Source organism: Elgaria multicarinata, chromosome 6, assembly GCF_023053635.1.
Source record: "Elgaria multicarinata webbii isolate HBS135686 ecotype San Diego chromosome 6, rElgMul1.1.pri, whole genome shotgun sequence".
Taxonomy (NCBI): Eukaryota; Metazoa; Chordata; class Lepidosauria; order Squamata; family Anguidae; genus Elgaria; species Elgaria multicarinata.
In genome coordinates this window covers 3926085-3949601 of record NC_086176.1, presented here as the reverse complement: position 1 = coordinate 3949601, position 23517 = coordinate 3926085, and the positions used below count along the sequence as shown (strand labels likewise).

Below are 23517 nucleotides of genomic sequence, written 5' to 3'. Positions count from 1 at the left end.
ATAGGCCACTGCTGGACTGCCTCCACCTTGGCCTCCAGGGGCTTTAACGCTCCCTGCCCCACCCGATGCCCCAGATACGTCACTTCCCCCCTTCCAAATTGTTATTTGGAGGCCTTCACGGTTAACCCGGCCTCCCGCAGCCGCCCCAGCACCTGGGTCAGATGTTCTAAGTGCTGCTCCCAAGTGTCACTAAACACCGCCACATGATCCAGGTAAACGCACGAAAAAGCCCCTAACCCCTCCAGAACTCGGTCCATAAGCTTCTGAAAGCCTCCCGGAGCATTCGAGAGCCCGAACGGCAACACGGTGAACTGATAGTGCCCCCTAGGGGTAGAAAAGGCAGACTTCAAGGCAGTGTTCTCATCTAATGGCACCTGCCAATACCCCTTAGTTAGATCTAATGTGGAGATATATTTGGCCTTCCCTAGCGTCTCTATCAGATCGTCCGTGCGCGGCATGGGATAAGCTGCCACCGTGGAAATACTGTTAAGCTTTCTAAAGTCCACGCAAAAACAGACCGAGCCATCTTTCTTCGCCACGAGTACGAGGGGGGAGGACCATGGACTGTGGCTTTTCTTAATGACCCCCATCGCCAACATCTCCTCAATCTCCTTGTTTACTATCTCCAACTGTCAGCCGTTCAACCGATGGGGGGGGGACTGGACCGGCGGATGATTCCCGGTGCAGATAGATTGTGTCATCAGGGACGTCCATCCCGGCAGCCCCGAAAACAGCTTCTCAAACTCCCCCAAGCACCACTTCAGCTGCTCTGGACCCAATTCCTCTGGTATCTGGATGTCTGCCAGCCCCTCCTTTCCCTGGTAACTAGCCAATACGTCATTCCTGCCTCCTCATCTAACGGACCCCCCTTTCCCACCTGGCACACCCGAACGGCTCGCTTCTGAAACAGCTTCATCATGTTTACATGGTATACCTTCAAGCGGCGTTGGGATGCGGGATCCTTTAACAAGTAATTCACCTCATTTAACTTCTTCTCCACCACCAAGGGCCCTTCCCACCTGACCGCCAGCTTTTCCAGCTTCAGCGGTCTCAACACTAGCACCTTGTCCCCCTCCTGGAATACCCATTGCCTCGCTTTCCTATCGTACCACCCTTTCTGCATCTGTTGGGCTCAGGCTAAGTTCTCTTGTGCAGCCTCCCCTACCTCCCTCAACAAATTCTGTAGATCCTGCATATACGCCACTACCGAAACAGGAGTGGGGGATGTCCGTCCTTCCCACCCCTCCCTCAGCAGCTTTAGCGGGCCCCTCAGTTCCCACCCGAACACCAGCTCGTTCGCCAAAAACCCCAAGCTATCGCTTTTAGCATCTCGGGCGGCGAAAAGGAGGTAGGGTAGGGCCTGGTCCCAATCCGCCGCATGCTTGGTGCATGCCTTCAGCATCTTCCCTAATGATTGGTTGAACGGCTCTACTAGCCCATTCCCTTCGTGATGGTACGCCGCGGAAGTACACTGCTGCACTCTGGCCAGCTTCCATAGCTCCTTCAGCAGTTGGGATATGAACCCGCCCCCCAGATCGTGCACCAATACTCTGGGGACTCCCAAGTGGGTGAAGACCGTCATCATAGCCTTTGCCAACTGCGGGGCGGAAATGGTGGAAAGGGGCACCACCTCCGCAAACCGAGTGGCATAATTTACCAGGGTTGATGTATTTCTTCCCTGCCCAGGTTGCCGGGCTGAATGGCCCCAGTATATCCACCCCCATCTTTTCGAATGGCACTTCCGTAATGGGAGAAGGGCGAAGTGGGGCTTTTGGGTGGTCCCGGGGAAACCCTACTCGTTGGCAGGTTTCACAGATGGAGCAAAAGTCCCGTACTTCCTGGGCTACTCCTGGCCAGTAGAAATCCTGGCTCACCCGCTCCAAGGTTCGGCGAATCCCTAGGTGCCCCCCCATAGCAATTCGTGGGCTGCCTCTAGCACCTTCCTCCACGACGACTGGGGCACCACCAGCTGTTTCCTCTCCACCCCGCCCCCTCCCTTGAGCAAGAATAACCGATACAAAAATCCCCTTTCCCAGGCGAACACTGCCATGCCCGTTTTCCCCCTTCCTTCTGACGGCCCCCCCCGCCGACTCCCGACACCCTTGTAGGGTGGGGTCTTGTTGAAGTTCTCGTTGGAACTCTGGGGTGTCCAAGCTCTCTGGGGCAGGCCCCCCTCCCTCCTCCTCAGCTTCGGGTGACCCGCTTAAAGGGGCATCCTCCGTCTCACTTCCCTCCTCCTCCCTCCTCCTGGCAGCTTTCCCCCGAGTAACCACGGCCAGTTGTGTAACTTTAAAACATAAGTCCTTCCCTAATAGGAAAGCGGGGCCCTCGGTGTGCGTGAGTATAATCAATTCTCCCTTCCACCCCCGGTACTCAATCTTTACTCGAGCCAGCGGCGCCTCAAAAGGAGGTGCTCCATAAGGGGTTACTGTCACAGTTCAGCCCAAAAATTTCTGCTCCGGCTTAAGCAGGCCCACATGTACGCTGCTTAAATCCACGCAGGTGTCCCTTTGAGCCCACACCTTTCTCCCATCGACCACCACACACTCACAGAATTTCTTCCGACTCCATTGGAGCTGCGCTGGGGTCACCAACTACATGGCGATGGCAGAAGAGGAACTCCAGGTCAGCAACTTCTCCCTCACTGTTGTCACTCCAATTTGATAACGGGGATGACGGTGCTGGTGGGGCCGCTGCCGCTCGCACCACCGGCCGCGGAGCTGGACCGCCCCCGCTCGCCCCCGCCTGCTTCTCCGCCAGCCTTGGGCATTCCCTCTTCAAGTGCCCGGGCTCTTTGCAGTAGAAGCACCCTCCACTCGCTTGGGGCCCTGCCCCCGCCACTGCCGCTGGTGGGGCACTCCCTTTCTCTCGGCGCTCCTTCCCAGGCCAGGCCGTCGTCTTCTCCGCCGACACTTCTCCTGGACGCCTCTCTGTACCCTTCTCTGCCGCCTGGGGGGTTCTCCCAACGCTTTTCCGCTCAAACACCTGTAGACGGTCCGCCATCTGAGCAGCCTCCATCGGCATCTTGGGGTTCTTTTCCCCCATCCAGGCATCATATTTCTTGGGGAACTGTCGATAGAGCTGCTCCTTGGCCATCAGATCTTTCGCCGCCTTGAGGTCACGGACTCCCTCCGCCTCCAACCAGGCTTCCATTGCGGTCAGCATTCGTGTAGTAAAGGGCGCGAAGGTTTCCTTTGGATTTCTGGTGAGCTGCCTAAACTTTTGGCAACAATGCTCCACTGTAAGGGCATACTGCTCCTTCGCCACTGCCTTAAAATGCCCATAGTCTTGCCGCAGCTCTCGAGGAATGGTGGCAATCAGCTCCCTCAAAGTCCCGGAAACCTGTGGGCGCAACAGACTCATCCTTTGGGCGGCCGGGATCCCCAATTCATCGCAGGTGTCCTCGAAGACCGCCAGAAAAGCCCCCACATCGTCGCCTTCCTGGTACACCAGAAACGCTCGTCAGTCGAATCGGTGCCTCGTCGACCCCGCCGGCGATTGCCCCCGGGCCCCTTCTCTCTCCATCTCGACCACCTTCAAATGGCATGTCACCAGCTCCAAGCATTCAGTATACATTCATCGCATCTTCACCTCACTATTTTCTTCCGCCTTCATGCCTGGGCCGTCTCCGCCTTCCATCCCCTGAGGGTATGGGGTTTTGGGTTGAACGTTGTACCATGCTCCTTCCTGCCCTTCACCTGGCGTCCAGAGCGGCTCGATGTGTCGCCTCCGGGCCCTCTCCACAGAGCTAGGCGTCCCCTCCACCACCCACTCAATAGTAGCTGCGATGGGATTCCCTTCCGCTCCTTCCTGAGAAGTCGCCCCCAACAACTCCACACCTGGAGCTGCTGCTCCACGATCCTGAGACATTGTTGGCTGCCTACTCGACCTTGTTCCCACTGGGTTCGTACCTATGCCTCGTCTCTATCCCCTTTTTCCTACCAGCGTCTTGCCCCTCTAGATCCGTGTCAAATCCCAGCGCTGCCCACCATGTAAAGGAAGAGCGCCCAGCACCCAGCTGGCTTCTTGACTGGATTTAGCACGGATCCCCAGGCACAGACACTCACAGCTCACAAAAGGAGGTTTAAGACCATTTATTAGGAAAAGGGTAGGAATACATGGGATATAAAAGCATGCATATATATAAGAACCCAGTGCAGGCAAGCTATAAACTAAAACTACAATGTCATACGTCACCCCAGACCGATCTCAGCCGACACTCCCGGTTCCCTTCACAGGGGATATCTTTATACCATCCTTTTCACTCCTTTTCCCCCTCCCTTCAGCTTTGATGCGTGGAGTGTCTTCACACCTCTCGCTTGGGCCGTTTAATCACTCAAGGACAGACAGTTACAACCAGCCTGGCTCCAGTCTTCTCCCCCATACAGCTGCCTGGTTTCCTTATCTCTCATCCTATGAAACCATAAAATTTACAAATTAAAAGACATTCCAGTCCCAAGTCCCAGTTAACCCTCGCCTTACCCTTACATTGTCTACTCAGGTTTGCTAGATAAAGTAAACTTTCAATTACACTTTGATATTTCTGTATATCTTCCATTTCAGTATTGTCAATCTGTTTTTGAAAATCAGTGGCCATGGGAGTGGCAACAATTTTACAATTCTCCATGCTGTGTTCTTCCAGCAATTTTTTTTATTTTGTCACTTTGGTCAATCAGAAATGACCCTGTGTTGGAGTCTCTTTTTTAAAAAACTTTGAATACCCATTTACTAGTAATGGCTTTATGACCTTCAGGTAAAGGTACTAGCTCCCACGTTCCATTTTTTTCCATTGCCCTGATTTCTTCTGACATTGCTTCATGCCAGCCCTGAGCCTCTGTAGGTTCAATTTCTTGAATCTCTTCAAATGTGGTAGGTTCATAGGCTATCAGTAAAGCTCTATGAGAAACCTGTTTACTTTGGAATTCATCTGAATAACGAATTGGAGCTTTGCATTCCCTCTCTGAATGTCTTGGCACAGTTTCAGAAACAGTTTCACTTTCCTCCACAGTTTCTTCCCCCTCCCTCTCTTGCTGAGATAGCTCAGGAATTTTTTCTGTGTCAACATCTTTCTGTTCTACAGGCAAACTTACGTATTGTTTTGTTTCCTGCATTTGTTCATGAAAAACAACGTCCCTGCTCACAATTACACTTCTGTGATATGAAGACCACAAACGAAAGCCTTTTGTTTGTGTATCATATCCCAACAGTTGACATTCCAAACCTCTTTGAGTTAGTTTTCCTGGTCTGTTTTCTTTCTGACAATGAACAAAACATTTACTACCAAAACCCAGTACATGTGATACCCTCAGCTTTCTGTTATAAAACATTTCATATGGAGTTTTTCCATGTACAGAGTGGTAAAGTCTGTTCAACAAATAGTTTGAGGTGGTCAAAACTACTGCCCAGAACAAATTGGACAAACCTGACTCTCTCAGTAGAGCCCTTAACATGTTTTGCAAGGTTCATTTTTTTCTTTCTGCAACCTCATTTTGAAATGGTGAATATGGGGCAGTGAGGTTGTGTTGTATACCCTCCTCACTGAGGAATTTTTTAAACTGGTTTCTGAGGAATTCACCCCCCTTATCTGTTCATAAAGTGGTTATAGGTTCTTTGAATCTATTTCCAGCCCACTTCACAAACGCTTTGAATTTATCAAAAGTTTCACTCTTATGTTTTAACACATACACAAACCCAAATCTACTGTAATCATCAACAATAGACAAGAAAAATCTGTTCCCCCCTTGACTTGTCTCAAAAGGACCTACAAGATCTGCATGAATTAATTCAAATATTTTTTCTGTTGTTCTCTCACTATGTTGTGGAATGTTTGATTTATGGCATTTGGTCTCACTACATACAGCACATTCTACAAAGTTAGAACATGGTTTGATTTTCACCCCTTCACACAATTCTGGTATCTTAGAAATTGTTTTATAGTTGGCATGACCAAACCTTCTATGAGTCAAATGGATGCACTCTTGGTGTGGTTTGCAATTGGCTACTGTTTTTGTAGTGAATTTGCTGGCAACAACTTCATTTTCTTTACAAGTATTAATGACATACAAGGAATCTTTCATTATTCCCTGCACACACACCTTGTTTCCCTGTTTTATTGCACAATTTTCTTCAGTAAAAGAAACCTCATACCCCATGTCTGTTAACTGCGACACACTTAAAAGGTTTGTTTCCAATTCTGGTACATATAAAACATTTTGTAGTTCAACTCCCAGACAATCAAAATATACATTACCCACACCACATATCTGGATTTTTGTTCCATTTGCAAGGGTAACACTTTGTTGCTCTGGAGTAGAAGTTTTCAAAGAAACAAATGAAAATTTGTCTTTTGCCATACTTATTGAAGCCCCAGAGTCCAAAAACCAAGGATCCATTGTCTCTTTTACTCTTGCAAGAAGGCATTTCTTTGTTGATTCAATTCCATTCGCGCTGTTTTCTTCTCTCCACTTTGCAGTCAGCTGCTTTTTCTTCTTCTTGTTGCAATCCCGCCTTAAGTGTCCTGTGGAACCACAATTAAAGCATATCCTTGCCTTTAATGCAGATACCACATCAGGAGATTTATGGCTTTGTTGAAACTCAGCCACAGGAAGTTTAAGCCTTTGTTGTTTTGATGCTTGTCTTCGTTCATAGGTTTCCAGTAGTTTCCCAGCTATGTATTCAAGGGTTAAATTTTTCTCCTCTTGACTTTCCATCATGGTGACAACCGTGTCGTACGATGGATCAAGGCTTGACAGAATCACATAGACTTGATGTATATTTGTAAACTCCATCCCTCGTGCCCTGAGTTAATTGAAGATTTCTCTCATGGCTTTTAAGTGGTTTGGCATAGACTCCCCTGGTTTCAGCTTCATTCCATACAGCTTCCGGGTAAGAATTACTTTACTGCCCGCTGCTTCTCTTTGATATACAGCTTGTAGTGCATTCCAGCACTCTTTTGATGTATTCAAAAACTGAATGAAAGAAATCTGAGAGTCTTCCACAGCTAATGCAATAACTGCCATCGCTTTTGCATCATCTTTAGCATTCTGTGGATCTGCTTCATCTGGTGGATCCTCTGTGACTACATACCACAGTTCAGCCTGGATCAGGTACATTTGCATTTTGTAAGACCATAACACATAATTAGAGTCATTAAGCTTTTCCATCAGTTGATGTAAACCAGACACATCAGCCCCCACCATTCCCTCTGCTTTAGGAATTGGTATCTCACTGTCTTCCTGCTCAGAGTCCTCCTCAGAGGCAGCTGATTGAGAGTTTTTCCTCACTTTTCAGCACTGGCTTTAGCTTGATGTCTTCCTCCATCAACAGTCTTCTTTATTTTAGCAGACTCCAGGTTCTGGTTCTGATTCTGCACCATTCCCAACAGGTTCTGGTTCTAATACTGGCTATGCTGGGCCCATAACCTTTGTTGGGGCCAGAACTTTTCCTTGGGAATTCTGTTTGTGCTCAGAAACAAAGCTCACAATGCAGGTCTTACTTAGCAGAGTAAGTTTATTAGCTTCAGATTTCTTTACAGTTCCGTGTCATTGTGCAGAGTGACAAAAGCTATACACATATACATAGTTTTTTTAATCTATATTACATACAGCTGTGATTAGGCTAACCCAGCCTCAAGGATCTTTGGTATATTCATATCATTAACACCATGATATCTTACAGAATCCTGGCAAGGTTCCCAGTACAGCTTCTATCTCAAGGTAATTGCTCACAGATAGTCTTCCTCTGTTTAGCCTTGAGATAGCCACACACACAATTTTAATGACTACGCAAGCCTTTTACTTTCTTAAACTTAACATTTTTGGTGTATTATCCAGTAGGTGCTGCAGATCCTCATAGAACTGATCTACTTCTGCTTCTTCAGCATCTGTGGTTGGGGCATATATTTGGATCACTGTGATGTTAAATGGCTTACCCTGAATTCGAATTGAGATCATTCTATCATTTTTTGGATTGTATCCAAGCACTGCTTTAGCCACTTTATTATTAATTATGAAGGCTACTCCATTTCTTCTGTGCTCCTCTTGTCCACAGTAGTAGATCTGGTGGTGATCTGATGTGAAGTGGCCCATTCCAGTCCATTTCAGTTCACTGACACCCAATATATCTATATGACATCTCACCAATAACCACATCCAATTTGCCCTGGCTCATAGATCTTACATTCCAGGTTCCTATGGTGTGTTGATCTTTAGCACATCAGATTTGTCGTTCACCACCAGCACCGTCGGCCGCTAGCCGTCTTTTCAGCTTTGAGCTAGCTGTGACATCACATCTGGGGCTAGTTGAACTTATCCTCTGTTCCTCCCCAGTAGCATTTTGACCATCTTCCGACCTGGGGGTCCCATCTTCTGATGGTATACCGACATATCTCTGGTTGTACTGATCCATTTAGTTTTCATGGCAAGAATACTGGGGTGGGTTGCCATTACCTTCCCCAGGGATCGTATTTAGTCTGACCTCTCTACCATGACCTTCCCGTCTTGGGTGTCCCTTCACGGTTTAGCTCACAGCATCCTTGAGGTGCTCCAGCTCCAGCACCACAAACATATGTTATTTTAGTAGTTTATGTATTATTATTATTATTATTATTATTATTATTAAAACGGTATGCTAATACAATCCCTAAAAATATCTTTCTCAAATAGTTTTCCAGTTTTTGAAAATCCATACCCCATGGACATTCATGAATCACCAGTTACCTGCACAGAATATTTTGCTGACTGTCCTGCAGATTTGATTCCTGTGCTATATTCTGTAGGCACTAAATATAAGAAGCAAGGATACAGCAATAAGGTAAAAAAATATTCAGAAATGTTTTATTGAACTAGAGCTAATTAAGACCATTTGATGTTTATGTATTGCAGTTTTATCATCAGAACATTTTATTTTTTTTAATTATATCATTTTTATGATGATTATTTTTGGTGTTTTGAACATGTAAAGAATTTTGCCCATATGCAGACATACTACTTAAGACATAATAGAGCCCTGATTTCTCCCTCCTTACTTGGTGCTTCAAACTCTGTAGCCACATTCGGTGATCAGGTAAAGAGGGCAGGGCTATATAAGGTGACCGCTTATTCTCTGCAATAGCGTGATATGGTGCCAAGCGGAGAAGGAGAAATAAGCTCTTTTATGCTCTTTACTCTTCGCACATGCTGGTCAATATTTTCATATGTGCTCTAATGTGATACTAGCTCAAATATTTGTCAGTTTTATGCTGTGTCCAATACAATTGAGGATTTGCTACTCAGTGCAAAGTTGTTTCTTTTTTACATTATTACTAGACTGGGATTAGATCACACACTCAGTGTTTATTTTCATGTTATATTTGTTGCTTTCTTCCAACAGGAAAAAAACAACAATACAAAATACATTTTTAAAAAAGAATAAAAAAAACCCTCTGGGCATGCACCTGGGTGAGAAGCCTTCTGCAGGCTGATAGGGACTGTGGCAGGGGCTGGCCTTGGATTTGTGTTCTCCTGAGCCCTGATTGACACCAGTACTATTCCCTACAAAAGTGAATGATAGCTATCCACATTAGAGCAAACTATATTACGCTCTAAGCCACATGTAATATTAGTCTAACAGCCACTTCCATACTGCAAAACATTGGGGAATGGTGATTTGAAATGGAGAAACAGAGGGAATGCATAGGGATCATAGAATCATAGAGTTGGAAGGGGCCATTTAGACCATCAATATCAAACTCCTGTTCGGTGCAGGAATCCAGTTTAAAGTATTGCTAACTGTTGGCTGTCTAGTCTCTGATTGAATACCTCCAGCAATGGAGAACCCACCACTTCCCTATGCAGTGGGTTCCATTGTCTGACTGCACAGATATTTTTCCTGATGTTCAACCAAAAACTGCCTTCCTTTTATTGAGCCTGTTATTTTGTGTCCTACAGTCTTGTCTGGTACATAGGAACATAGAAGCTGCATTATACTGACTCAGGCCATTGGTCCATCTAACCCAATATTATCCACACTGACTGGCAGTGGCTGTCAAGGGTCTTAGGCAGGATTCCTTCCTTGCCCTACATGGAGAAGCCAGGGATCGAACCTGGGACCTTCTGCTTGCAAAGCATGTGCTCTATCACACTGAGCTACAGTCCCTCCCAACATGTTGTGGACCTGTTCTGTGTGACAACCCTTAAGAGTGCTATCATCCCTTCTCAGTCTTCTCAAGGCTAAACGTCCCCAATTCCTTCCCTCTTTCCTTGTAGGATTTGTAGTCTCCTGATCACTTTATCTGAATCCTCCTTAAAGTGTAGTGTCCAGAAGTGGGCCCAGTATTTGAAGTGAGGTCTGACCAGCATAGATTAGGGTGGAACTGTTGCTTTCCACAGTTTTGAAACTATGCTTCTATTGTCGGTTGAATTTCATTCTGTTATTTTCTACCCAGTTTCTAACCTATCAAGATCATTTAAAATTTTGTTTCTGTCTCCTAAGGTATTAACTTTCCCACTCAGTTTTGTGTCATCTAACAAATTCCTGTCACTTCTTCCTCCAAGTCATTAATTAAAATGTTAAAGAGTATAGGGCCCAGGACCGAACTCTGTAGCACACCACTCGGTACCTCCCTCCAGTTTGATGAGGAACTCTTGATGAGCAATCTTTGAGTCAATTCTACATCCGACTGGGGATCCACCTAATAGGAGTGCCAGCCAGTCAACATTCAATTAGCTTGCTAATTATTATGGGGCACTTTGTCAAATACCTTGCTGAAGTCAAGTTATATTATTTCCACAAAATTTCCACGATCTACTAAGGAAGTTACCCACACATGGAAAAAAATAAAAAAATAAAATAAGGTTAATCTGGCAGGACAAATCAGTGCTAGCTTCCAGTGATCACTGCATTGGTGTCAAGGTGCCTACAGATCAAGCTCTTTATAATCTGCTCTAGAATCTTCCCAGGTATTGGGAATTTCCTGGGATCTTCCTTTTTGTCCTTTTTGAAGATAGGGGCAACATTTGCCATCCTCCAGTCCTTTGGTACTTCACCTGTTCTCCAGGATTTCTCAAAGATAATAGAGGTTCTCAGTCTTTCAACACCCTAAGATGCAATTCATCTGGACCTGGGGACTTGAGTTCATTTAAGGTGCTTAGGTGTTCCTGGTCCGTCTCTCTGTCAATTTAAAACTGCACTCCTACCTCTTCAGCCTATTTGTCACATATGCCAGATGAGTCCAATATCTTCTTTTGGAAGATGACTGATGCAAAATGGGAGTTGAGCAGTTCCACATTGTTGGTCACCTGTCAGCATTTTGTCATCTTCACTGACCAACTGGTCTACTTTTGTCCTTCTTTTACTTTGAACATATCTGAAGAAGACTTTTTTGTTGTCTGTGGTAGGGCTGTGCATGGACCCCCCCAATCTGCTCTGGATCCCAATCAGCAAATTCTGGATAGGGTCTGCTCCGCCCCGCATCGCTCTGTGTTTCCCCCCATAGACTTGCATTGAAAATGTCAAATGTGTATAACCTTTTTAGTTTTCAAGTTAGAAATATCAAAATCGGCACCATGAGAGCTTTCACATTGATTGTTATTCATACCCATTTTGAAGGAAATCCGGGCATGCCCTGATTTTTGGGTAATATTTGGAAAAAAAAACATTTTCAGAAAGGTATGTATCTGTCATTTTTCCAGATACAGACCTGCAACTGGGCACCATCACAGCTTCCACCTAGATCCTTATCCATGCCCATTTTGGTGGAAATCTGAGCATGCCCTGATTTTGGGGGGATTTTTAAAAATATTTCCCCACCCCATTTACAGAAATGCAAACATCTCAAGGATTTTTCCAGATACAGACCAGTAAGTGGGCACCATGACAGCTTCCACATAGATCGTTATTCATGGCCATTTTGAAGGAAATCTGAGCATCTCCTGATTTTTGGGGAATATTTGAAAAATATCCCCCCACCCCATTTTCAGAAATGTATGTATCTTAGGGATTTTGTAAGCTGTGGACAGCTAACTGGGCTTCTAAATAGATCCTTATTCATGGCCATTTCAAAGGAAATCCAAACATGCCCTGAATTGTGGGGCATATTTAAAGATAAACCTAAATAAGAAACGTCAACACTTCAAAAATTAACATGGAACTTCAAGAAGTCTAAACAGGGTGAGCACAGCAGCAATGCAGCTGCCTTTTCATCACCAGGAAGGACTCCTGCCCTGAGTCAAAGCAAGACATGCACAAACCAGACCTGTGAGGTGGGCACAGAGGAGGAGAGGCAGCAGGCGGCTATGCCCCGAAGCACTGGGAGCACTGCCTTTTCTCATTATCAATAAATATTTAAAATAATAATATTAATAGTAATAATAAATGTATTTATTATTTGGGGAAATGAGAAAACTGTGTAGTGCTTTGCCCAAACTTTATTTGAATGGTCAAACTTAATTAGAGAGAGAAAGAAAGGACAGAATTTTTTTGTGTAATTTTCTTTTTTTAAAAATCTTTTTTATATAGAAGAAATAAGGAAAATGAATACAAACACAGTCACAGAACACAGGGTTTAAAAGACGGGGAAGGGGTGGGGGATGGGAAACAAACAAACACTCCAAAAATGAACAATTATAAATTTATATAAATCAAACTAAGGCAAAACACAGAGCACAGGAAAGCTAAGCAAGAAGTCAGAAACAAACACACACCCCCCCCAAGCTAAATCCTATCTCCTCCAAACAAACGCAGCTACAGCACACTAACTAACAGTCCTCTCTCCACGAACTCCAACCCCACAAAGAGAGAGAAAGGAAAAGTGTGTCTGGTGTCTCTGGCTTAGTCCCCCCCTCCAACATTGGGATTGGAGGATGCTTCACATCAGGTGATCACTTATCATCACAATTGGGAGTTCAATCTGCCTCTCATCGCTTCAAAAAAATGTTACCCCTCCTACTTTTACCCATTCTAAAGAAATTAATAGCAAGCAAACCGCACAATGAAAACTTCTGAAAATCGACACAAATGACCCTCAATGATCACTCTCTAAACACAGTAAATTTCAAGGATGTAGCTTGAAAAACAAAAAAGTTATGGGGAAAAATTTCCAAAATGGTGGACGGAGCTTCGTGACAAGCTGATCGCTCCGCAAGTGGGCGATCCACTTCACGATGCTTCGCCCTGCCCTGACTCACTGCCTCTGCCGTTAATGGAGGCGAATCAAGCCGCTCCGATGCCGCTTCTACAACCCTAAGCGAAGCAGAGCACAGCCCTAGTCTGTAGCATCTCTTAGCAACCTCTCAGTTTTAGGTTACCTGTCACTATTTCTGCAATTCTGGGCTATCTGCCTGTACTGCCTTAGTGACCTGTCCCTCTTTCCACCTCCCAATATGTGTCCTTTTTTATATTTTTATGTAGCCACATTACCTTTTTTCCCTCATTGGGATTGTTTCTGATTGCACCTTTAGTATCTCTTTTTTAAGGAACTTCCATCCCCTTCAACTCCTCTTCCTGTTAGGTTGTCCTACTTAACATTGTTCTCAGATTATTAAAATCAGTTTTCCTGAAATCCAAGGTAGACGTTTTACTACACTCAGCTTCAGTTTTTCCTTAAAATCAAAAACTCGAGCTTTCTCCCAAAGTTCCTGCTATTTTCACCTCATCAAATAACTCTTCCCTACTGGTCAGAATCAAGTCAAGCATGATTGATAACCCCTTGTTCCTTTATCCATCTTCTGAAGGAGAAAGTCATCACCAAGCAAGTCAGGAATTTCCTCGAGAGACCATGCTTGGTAGGTTTGTCTCCCAACAGATATCAGGGCAATTATAAAGTTCCCCATTACTACTACTTTATACTTCCTTGAAATATCTGTAATTTATTTTTGGAAAGCATGATCAACATCTTGCCTTGGTTGGGTAGTTGGTAGTAGACTCCAGCCATTGTACAGGATGCATAAATATTCCTGTATTTGCCTATGCAAAGCCCTCAAAGGCACTCAGAAAGTGCTCGCTCTACCATCATTTCCCCCTTCCTCTGCTTGAAGGTGAAGAAACTGACATTCAGCATAGGTGGTGCTGCAGGCACTCCCAGCTCCTGATAGACCATCTTTCTCCACTGAGATTAGGTTTACAAGTACCAAAATTTCCAGCAGGAAAATCACACTACAAGTATTATTCCCATCAAAGAGAGGGCCCTCTGGGCATGCAGAGTGTCACTTCCTTGCAAGGGATGCTAATATTTCATTCTTAGTCCTCTTGGAGGAAATATGCTCAGCCAGTGGACCCATGCAGCTGCCATCTCTGCCTTTCCCTTCATGTGTCCAAAGGTAGGTTTCTAAGCCTTTGGACAAGGGATCTGTTGAAGCTGGCAGTATCCACAAAAGATTATGCCAGAATAAATTTCTTAACCTTTCAGGTGCCACAAGATTCTTTGTGGATTTTGCTACAATAGACGGACACAGCTAGCCCTCTGGAAATCATGATGCTGCTGTTTCCCATCCACTGCTTTTCCACAGCAACCCTCTCAGATTTTTCTCTCCCTCCCATGGGGTTCTAAGGTAAACACAGACCTGGAATCAGATCTGGTGGAGGTAAAAGAGCTGTGGGGAGAGAATTTCAGTGGGAAGCAATGGCTGGAGTAAGGGTAAGCCACCCACTTCCCTACCTGCCACTTCCCCACTTCATATCATTCCGTGCCAATGGTGTTTTAAAGTCGAGAATTGGCTATCAGACTAATGCTAAACATGGCTTCAGTCCAACTTGTCATTTGGCCATTATGGGAGAAATAGAGATGTGTACTCAATAACACTGTTGGATTAGGAGCTAAACCTGTCCCCTGGTGGATCTTATTTGTTAAGATTGGCGGCACCTACTAACCTAAGAAATTGTTGTACCAACACCTCCAGAGTTACCACGTTTACAGAGACAGGAGGGGTGTGCCCCATGTCCTACGCCCAGGTTTTTCAACATTCTTACAGTAGCTGGCTGGGAAGGATGCAAAGCGTTCTATTTGATTGATTTAGGCTAAATTATGCTTTGCACAATCCAAGCAGGACCTTTAGCCAATGAGTTTGTAATACTGGTACCTAAATGTTTGTAATACTGGTACCTCATCTAGAGTATTGCGTCCAGTTCTGGGCTCCACAATTCAAGAAGGACGCAGACAAGCTGGAGCGTGTTCAGAGGAGGGCAACCAGGATGATCAGGGGTCTGGAAACAAAGCCCTGTGAAGAGAGACTGAAAGAACTGGGCATGTTTAGCCTGGAGAAGAGAAGATTGAGGGGAGACATAATAATACTCTTCAAAGGTTGTCACACAGAGGAGGGCCAGGATCTCTTCTCAATCATACAGAACATGGACTAATGGGTTCAAGTTAAAGGAAGCCAGATTCCGGCTGGACATCAGGAAAAACTTCCTGACTGTAAGAGCAGTATGACAATGGAACCAATTACCTAGGGAGGTTGTGGGCTCTCCCACCCTAGAGATTCAAAAGGCAGCTGGACAACCATCTGTCAGGGATGCTTTAGGGTGGATTCCTGCATTGAGCAGGGGGTTGGACTCGATGGCCTTGTAGGCCCCTTCCAATTCTACTATTCTATGATTCTATGATTCTAAGATAAGTAATGGGGAGACATCAGAGAAATCTAACAGCTTTTTGCATTGCACGGAGATATAACAGACTTGACCCTAATCTTTTCTGCTTCAGTGACCTCTTGGGCATTCTGAGGCTGGGTGTAGACAGAGCAAAGGAAAGCAACTGTGAAGACCTACAGTAGTCATGCAAATCACTTGTAGGCAACGCAGAAGGTCTTGCCTAGAAGGCTGCTTGCTGAGAGATGGGAGAAGTGCTGCTTTATCCAGAGCATTCAATCCTTTCTCTGGTTTCCCCCTTTTCTCAGTCTCACTACCAAGTCAAGCTGGATGTCAGGGAAAGGGGTAGGAAAAAACATTAACATCCCCTTTGTTGTAATCTTCTATGATAAAGCCAGAAACACTGAATTGACTTTATTGCATAATAGACATCATAGATAGCGGGGGAGAATTCAGGAATATTGTATAGGAAATAAAAACGTGCCAAGGAAGCACATGTTCTGCGAGTAAATTCTGAACAAAAAATAAATTCTACAGATTAGTACAATATAGGATGCCACCATGGGATTTGTTTGTTTTGAAAAATTGCTCTCTGTTTTCACCCTTTTATATGAACTTAGGCCTTAGCTAGACCTAAGGTTTATCCTGGGGTCGTCCCTGCCTGCTCCTGGGATATCCTGTGTGTCATTTACATGAACAGGGATGACCCCAGGACTATCCCGGGATAAACCTTAGGTCTAGCTAAGGCCTTGGTGTTTCATCCACATTTTTTAAAAGAGGAAAGATGTTTGGGGATATAATCAGTAGAAGTACTTAGACAAGAGTGCTGTCCGGGAAAGCCACCAAAGGCTGACAAAGATAAACGACCCACACACTGGAAGCTAAACAGCAGTTCGGTTTATTTATAGAACACAAGCAGATGGGGAAGGGAAAGTCAGAGGCTGGAGTGTAACTCGGCAAAAGCAAGGCAGCAGCCGGGGAAGAGGGCTTACAGAGTAGTCAATGTCCGGTCCAAAGTCTAGGGAGTTGGCAAAGCAGGTAGTCGAGAGTCCAGTCCAGGGTCAGCGCAGCCAGCATTCAGCAAAGTCCAAACAACAGTCCAAAAGTCCAGGGGGAAATAACAGGCAAGCGTAGTCACAAACCAGTCCGCGGTCAACCAGGAGTCCAGAGAAGCAAGGCGTGGTCACGGGGTCCAGGAGTCAATGCCGGAATCAGGAACCAGGAGTCAGGGAGCAAGGCACGAGGTCACGAGATGCAGGAACCGAGGCTTTCGCCAGAAAGCTCAGATAATCTCTGACAAATCCGTCTTGGCTCACAGCTGCGTATTTATCCTGAGTCAGAGTGCTGAGTCATGGTCTCTCAGCTGTTCCCTAATTGCCTGGCGTTTTTGGTAAAGGCGGCGTGACCGTCGCCTTGTTTCCTTTTCAGCCCGCAGCTGGCTGAAGCCAGGTTTGTCTGCCTCGTCCTCCGCACCCTGCAGATCATCAGTGGTCTCCGCTGGCACTGAGCCCCCTGAGCTGGCAGAGGTCCCAGCTGGCATCGGCTCTTCCCTTTGGGACTCCGCAGTAATCTCTGCCAGTCCAGCCTCCACCAACTCCTCATCATCTCCCGATTCCATCTCTGTGCAGGGCATGATAAGTGCCTGAAAAGCTGAATTCCATCAAGGAGATGGAATTAGTCATGAAAGACAAAGAAGCTCACTCCCCCTTAATATTGGAGCAGATGAAGGCCAGAAACGTGTTTTTATTTTAATTAAAGCTAACATTTTCAGGATTCTGTAAGCATAGAAGTGCAAAAAGCCAGTATCCGTGTACATGCTTATGGAAAAATGCTACTGAATTCTCAATGAAATGAGTGGCCTAAAAGTTTTAATGCAATACTTTCTCCATATTATCCTAAAGTATAAAGATTATATTAATGAGTATGCAGCTGTAAAAAGTTGTTGTTATAAAATAATAACAATAATAATAACATTTCAATATTTTAAGGGCTTTTTTAAACCAGCGATTTATAGCATGGAAGTTAGTGGGTCATTTTAATGACTTTGTGCGCCTCCTGTGTGTCTCCTCCTCCTTCCCTCGGTTATTCCATTTAAAAATAAACCTTAGAAAACGCCATTTTTCTGAAATATGCCAAGTGCAGTTGAAGTTGCGCTACAAAATGCCCACTAGAGGGTACTGTTCCATTGAGCTATATAAGCTGGGAGGTTTCAAATTACAGGCCACATGGCTGCTGTTCTCTTCCCATGTAATTCAGCTCATTTCAAATGGGAAGGGAAACAGGAAGCAAAGTGATGGTCAGCAAACACAATTTCTTTTAATCTAAAAGGCTTCTAAATGTGACTTCTACAATACTCTAAAATACTCTTCTGCTTTTGTGTAGGAGTGGCCTATCAGTGGTGGAGCATGGAACCTGGGAGCACAGACATATCCTGAAATTATTATTACAGGGTAAGGAAATTATTTTTGTATGGTACTGGTCATTGCAGGCCCATTAAGATGGAAGCGTATGGATCCAAATAATCACGCTAGCTGATCTTGTCCGCTGTCCTTAACTTATCATATAGGGAGTTGTCTCAGGAGGGCCACACATTAATAGGTGTCTTGTTGCCAGTTGCCAGAGACCAGGAATAGAAGATGACGAGACAGTAAGGATGATGACTTGAGTGGAGGTGCAAGTAAAGTGAAGTTGAATCTGACTCCGCTTGGAGCCTATTTGAAGGCCTCTTCCATGGCAGTGGCTCTTGAAGCATTTTACTTTTTGCCCATCATTGTATCTGCACAATCTTATCCAGCTGAACTTTTCTATATCATCAATTGATTTTTACAGTCGGACTCGCTTTCCTTTGAAGGTTTGGAGCCTGTATAGCTTTCAGTTATAATTTTGCAGGATTTGCTTTAGCATCACTGTTGTTTTGGAGTTTACAGTAAAGGAGTCTAGGTCCTCCTCTGATCCAATGGTACTGGATGCATTTTAGTTCTTGACATTCAAGAATGTTGGCGGGATGCATTGTTCTGTTTGCTTGTCTTTTTGACCCTATCATGGCAATATTAAAGAATTGAGAGGAATTGTTGGTCTGTTCAATATGTCTAATAATGCTTCCTTCAGGGAGGCATTGCTCTGGTTTAGTGAATGGCAAGCACCCCGGGAGCTCGCCTCACACACACACGGAGCGCTGCCCAACCAGCCCTCTTCTGTCCGAGCCGGCCGAGTGAGCACTTGGTTTTGCACATGTCTGAAACCTCTGGAAGTGCACAATTCCCACGGCACACCATTACGGGGAAATTGTGCACTTTCCGGAAGCTTCAGACATGCGCTTTCCCTCCCTGCCCTTCACACCCACCAGGGCCTGAGGGGGCCTCTTCACGTTTGCATAAAGATGCCCTGTCAGCCCCAATGGGCAAGAGGGGGAGAGGCATGGGGAAAAATCCCCCCAGCCACACTCTCCTGCCCTTCCCCCATCAGTGCCTGAAAGGGCCTCTTAATGCTTGTGTTAATAAGGCCTGTCAGGTCCCAATGGGTGCGGGTGGGGAGAGAGAAGGGTTTTCACCTTCTACTCTAATGGGAAAAACCCTTCTCCTCCTCCTCCCTCCCGTGCCCATCGGTACCGATGGGTGAGGTGGGGTGGGAAAGACTTAGGGCCTTTAAGAACCCAATCGGCAGGGCGGGAAGGACTAACACAGTTTCCTCAAGGCTGGGGAAATAGCACATTTTTCCACGTGCCCAACCAAGGAACCATGGGATGGAAATCCTCCAAGTGCATTCGCCAGGGCCCAAGAGGGCCAAGCGTACTGTGTCCGGTGAGCTCACAGGCCCCCGCGGATTTTCAACCCACCACTACTCTGGTTTGTTTGTAAGTAGTGCTAAGTTACTGTTATTCCTAATATGAGTCTCTTGTCAGGGCATGTAAGGCCTTTTGTTCACCATGCTTTTTAATATCTACATCAAGCTGCTTAGAGAGTTTGGAATTAGAATGTAAGCCTTTGCGGCAGGGTCTTGCTATTTATTGTTTTACTCTGTACAGCACCATGTACATTGATGGTGCTATATATATAAATAAATAAATAAATAATAATAAGTGAGTTATCTTCAGTATACTGATAATACACAACTCCAGTTTTCCTTTCCAACTGAATCAGGTGTAGTGGTGCCATTTTGAACAACTCTCTGAAATTGGCAATTGACTGGATGAGGGTGAACAATTGAAACTTAATCCAGAGAGGACACAGTTACTCAGGGTGGGCCAATGAAGAACCAGGAAAGTGGAAGAATTGCCTGTTTTGAATGAGATCAAACTCCCCCTGAAGCAGAGGTTTGCAATTTGGCAGTGCTCCTAGATCCAGGTCGCTTCCTGGTTTCTTAGGTAGAAGCTGTGGTCAAGAGTGCTTTGCACCAAATTTGACTGATAGAAAAAAGCACTCTCACAAGCGCTTGCCTCCTACCAGTCACATTAGAAAGCAGGAGGTAAGGACCTCTTTTTTGGATATGCACCTAACGCCTCGAAATGCCGCTTGTGGAGAGCAGCAAAATTATATCAATTTTGCTGCGTGGTTTTTATTCTGGTTGTGCTTTTTATATTGTATTGTGTATTTGTGCTTTTAACCTGTTGGTTGTCTTACTATTATTTTAATTTTTGTGAACCGCCCAGAGAGCTTCGGCTATTGTGCGGTATAGAAATGTAATAAATAAATAAATAAAGCTGGAGTCTTCTCTCCAAAGTAGTTCTGATTAATTTCCTTATTCAGTCCATGCAAGAAACTTATATTCCCCAGCACCCTGCAGATGGCTCATGCAGCCACCTTTCAATGCCTACCAATACACTTCATAAGACCATGTCGTGGAGTGATCTGCGCACTGCCAGCACCCAACACCCCCCCCAAAACCAACCACCATTCAATAGAAATACTTGAGGTGTTTGTATTGCTAGCAACAGAAACACCCCAGTTGTTTCTATAGGTGTTTTATTGCAGGCATGATTCTTGCAGGCAATCAATGAAGAGGCATTGAGGAATCACACAAAAGAGCTGCTCTTTACTGCTACCCTAGCAAAGAGGGACCGGCAAAATGGCTTCCCACCAGTGCTTTCATTTGCATACTAGAGGGAGACCGAGACCCAGGCTCCGTCTCCATAGAAGCATGTAACATTTATTGAGACAGTAACAGTTTTGTATCTTGTTTTGTTTCTGACCTCTAACCTATTCTTTTTAGTCATGCAGATGGATCAGTAAAATTTTGGGATGCTTCTGCCAGTAAGTTTCTAAATATAATTCTTAGACAATTAATAACTGCATGATACAGATTTTAAAGGGAGAGAATTATTATTATTATTATTATTATTATTATTATTATTATTATTATTATTAACATTTATATACCGCCCCATAGCTGAAGCTCTCTGGGCGGTTTACAAAAGTTAAAAACAGTGAACATTTAAAAGACATATACAATTAATTACAATTATTGAAATTTGCAAATAAAATACATGTAATTGCATTGAGTTCCTGACAGTGATGAGCTGTAGAATACTATCTTAAAAAAAATCTTGGCAGTTCAACATACATTAAGGATGGATAAGATGGAATTACCTGATAAGTCACTTGCCTCACAAGTCAGTGAAACTGAACACAGTAACACACACTAGGTATTAGAGATTTGTCTTCATGTGAGCAGTGATCCTGATGCTTAAGATGCTCTGGTCTATCACACATCCATGTGATTGATCAACAACTGAAATCATTGGAAAAGCTTTATTCAGGAGTGATCTGCGCACTGCATAAACATCTCCTAGACCAGAAACTTTCCTGTTAAAACTTGGCTAACTACTTGAGCCAATTGTCCTTTCTACAAAAGGGAAAGTCTTTTCCCTGAGTGCCTTTAAGTTCGGGGGGGATTCATCTGAAGAAGTTTGGCAAGTATTTAGTCGAGCTGATTGCCTCTCACCTACTTTTAGCCCCGCCTGTTTGAACCTGCAGCGGAATCTGGGATCAATCAACTCTGAAGTTCCTTCACCCTGTAAGGATTCCTGAGTTCTCACAGAGGTCTTCGCCCCGGGACGATCCAGGGATAAACCTTAGGACTAGCTAAGGCCAGACTCTGAGTTGTTAACGTTTTCACTGATAAAGTCCAGTGAAGGTTCATCCCTGGTGGGTGAAGAGCCTGGGAGAGTCACCTTCCCCACTTCCTGTGTAAGCTGGTATGTTTTTAGTCCTGTTTCTTTGGCTTCAGAATCTGATTCTGATTGATAGCCTGCAACTCCTTCCGCCACACTTAGGGGAACAGGCCTGATCATGACACATCCTATAGTCCCTGGGACCCTTGCCCTGAGACCATAGGATGGTCCTCTAGAATATTAATTCTAACATTCTCTTTAGGTAGCATGGCGAGCATATTGAGTTGGCATACAAGTCACTAAGTGGCATTATAGTATATTCAGTACTCTTTCAGGAGTTTTTATCCTCCAAATAAGTTACCTCAAGCAGTAACATTTGCATTGGTCTCCATTAGAGGTGGGCAACATACAGCCCACTGCAGCCCCTGTTGGCTCCCTGTTGGGTCCCACTGCCCCCCAAATTCAGGGAGAAATATTTTCTTGGGGGGTAAAATGGCATCTGTAGCACCTGTGGAGCACAAGCTAATTTTCACTCTTTTTGTACTCTACAGACACCTTTTTTATTTTTTATTTTTTCCAGTGCCTCCCCAGGGTGAGGGGTGCAGTGTGCAAGGGTATCAGGAGGTGAAAATTGGACCTGGACCCCCTGCAGCTGCCCACCCCTGGTCTACATGTTTAGAATAAACTGTAGATATGTTTGCCTCATTAGGTACTATATTTGATCCCTTACAGGAGAGGGGTGCTCCTAGTAAGGACTCATGATCTTCCTGAATATCTGGCTATTCCAAATATTGCTGTGCTATATCTGAAAGGATATAGAATACTTCTAGGGGAGGAAGCTGGATTTTTTTTCTTCTTACCATAACCTCCTGTTCTCGAGGGAAACATGAGAGAATTCACTGCCTCTTATGTTAGTTTGAGTTTGGTTCACACTTCTGGCCAATAAGCACAATGGCCCCTTCTTCCAGGAAGTAGTTAAAGTCTCTTAACATGTTCTCTCTCTCCCTTCTCATTGAGAAGTCAAGTCAGCAGTTGGCCGTGCCGCTTGTCTAAAAAAAAAGGATGGGGGTTTCTGAAGGATATTAAATGCCCTCCTCCCTCACTTGAGAAAAAGAATTTAAATTAAGAGTAAAAAATCCAATTTTTGCACTTTTCAGGTAATTCAAACCAATAATGGTATGCTGAAAAATCATGTCCAGGTTAGTGATGTGTTTGCAAGAAGGACTGGATTTTAGCTATGAATCTGAACACAAATTGGATTCAGAACTGTAAGGGTATTTTCATTATGGTACAGGGCCCCTTGTGTTGAAAGGTTGCTCTTCTTTTTTGTAAACTATGGACATCCAGGCTTTATGTGTCTGTTGGTATGATTTGTCTTCTTTTGGTCATCTCCCAGATCAGAGAGCAGAAATAGTACACAAATTCCTAGTGATACACTCTATACTACTGCATTTTGCAATATGTTTTCCAATACTGGGAAAGACTGCAATTGTGATAATTATAAATAAGTTATTATGCTTTTATTTAAACTAAAGCATAGATTTCCTCAATATTTTCCAGTTACACTGCAGATGTTGTACAAGTTAAAAACCTCAAAGGTCTTCGACAAACAGAGGTTGGAAGGAAAACCAACAGGAGAAAATTTAGAAGAGGATCCTTTTGCTATCCAGTTGATGTACTGGTGTCCTGAAAGTAGAATATTTTGTGTAGCAGGAGGCTCTGCATATGTTGTTGTTTACAGATTCAGCAAACATGAAGTTAATACTGAAATATCAGTAAGTTTCCATGAGTTTTGCTTATATATTAATTTGCTTATTTCAAGACTTGATTGGCAGCTTTAAATGCAATTG

At 44.5% G+C, this 23517-nt stretch overlaps 1 protein-coding gene across 1 annotated transcript in view; it reads left to right on the top strand.

Annotated features, from left to right (window-relative positions):
• Positions 1–23517, top strand: part of STXBP5L (syntaxin binding protein 5L) — a 198735-nt gene that overhangs the window by 84949 nt on the left and 90269 nt on the right. The window contains exons 12-15 of the mRNA XM_063128419.1: positions 8664–8811; positions 17941–18008; positions 20767–20807; positions 23228–23442. Coding sequence (XP_062984489.1) covers positions 8664–8811; positions 17941–18008; positions 20767–20807; positions 23228–23442 — 472 coding nt within the window. The remainder of the gene's footprint in view (positions 1–8663; positions 8812–17940; positions 18009–20766; positions 20808–23227; positions 23443–23517) is intronic.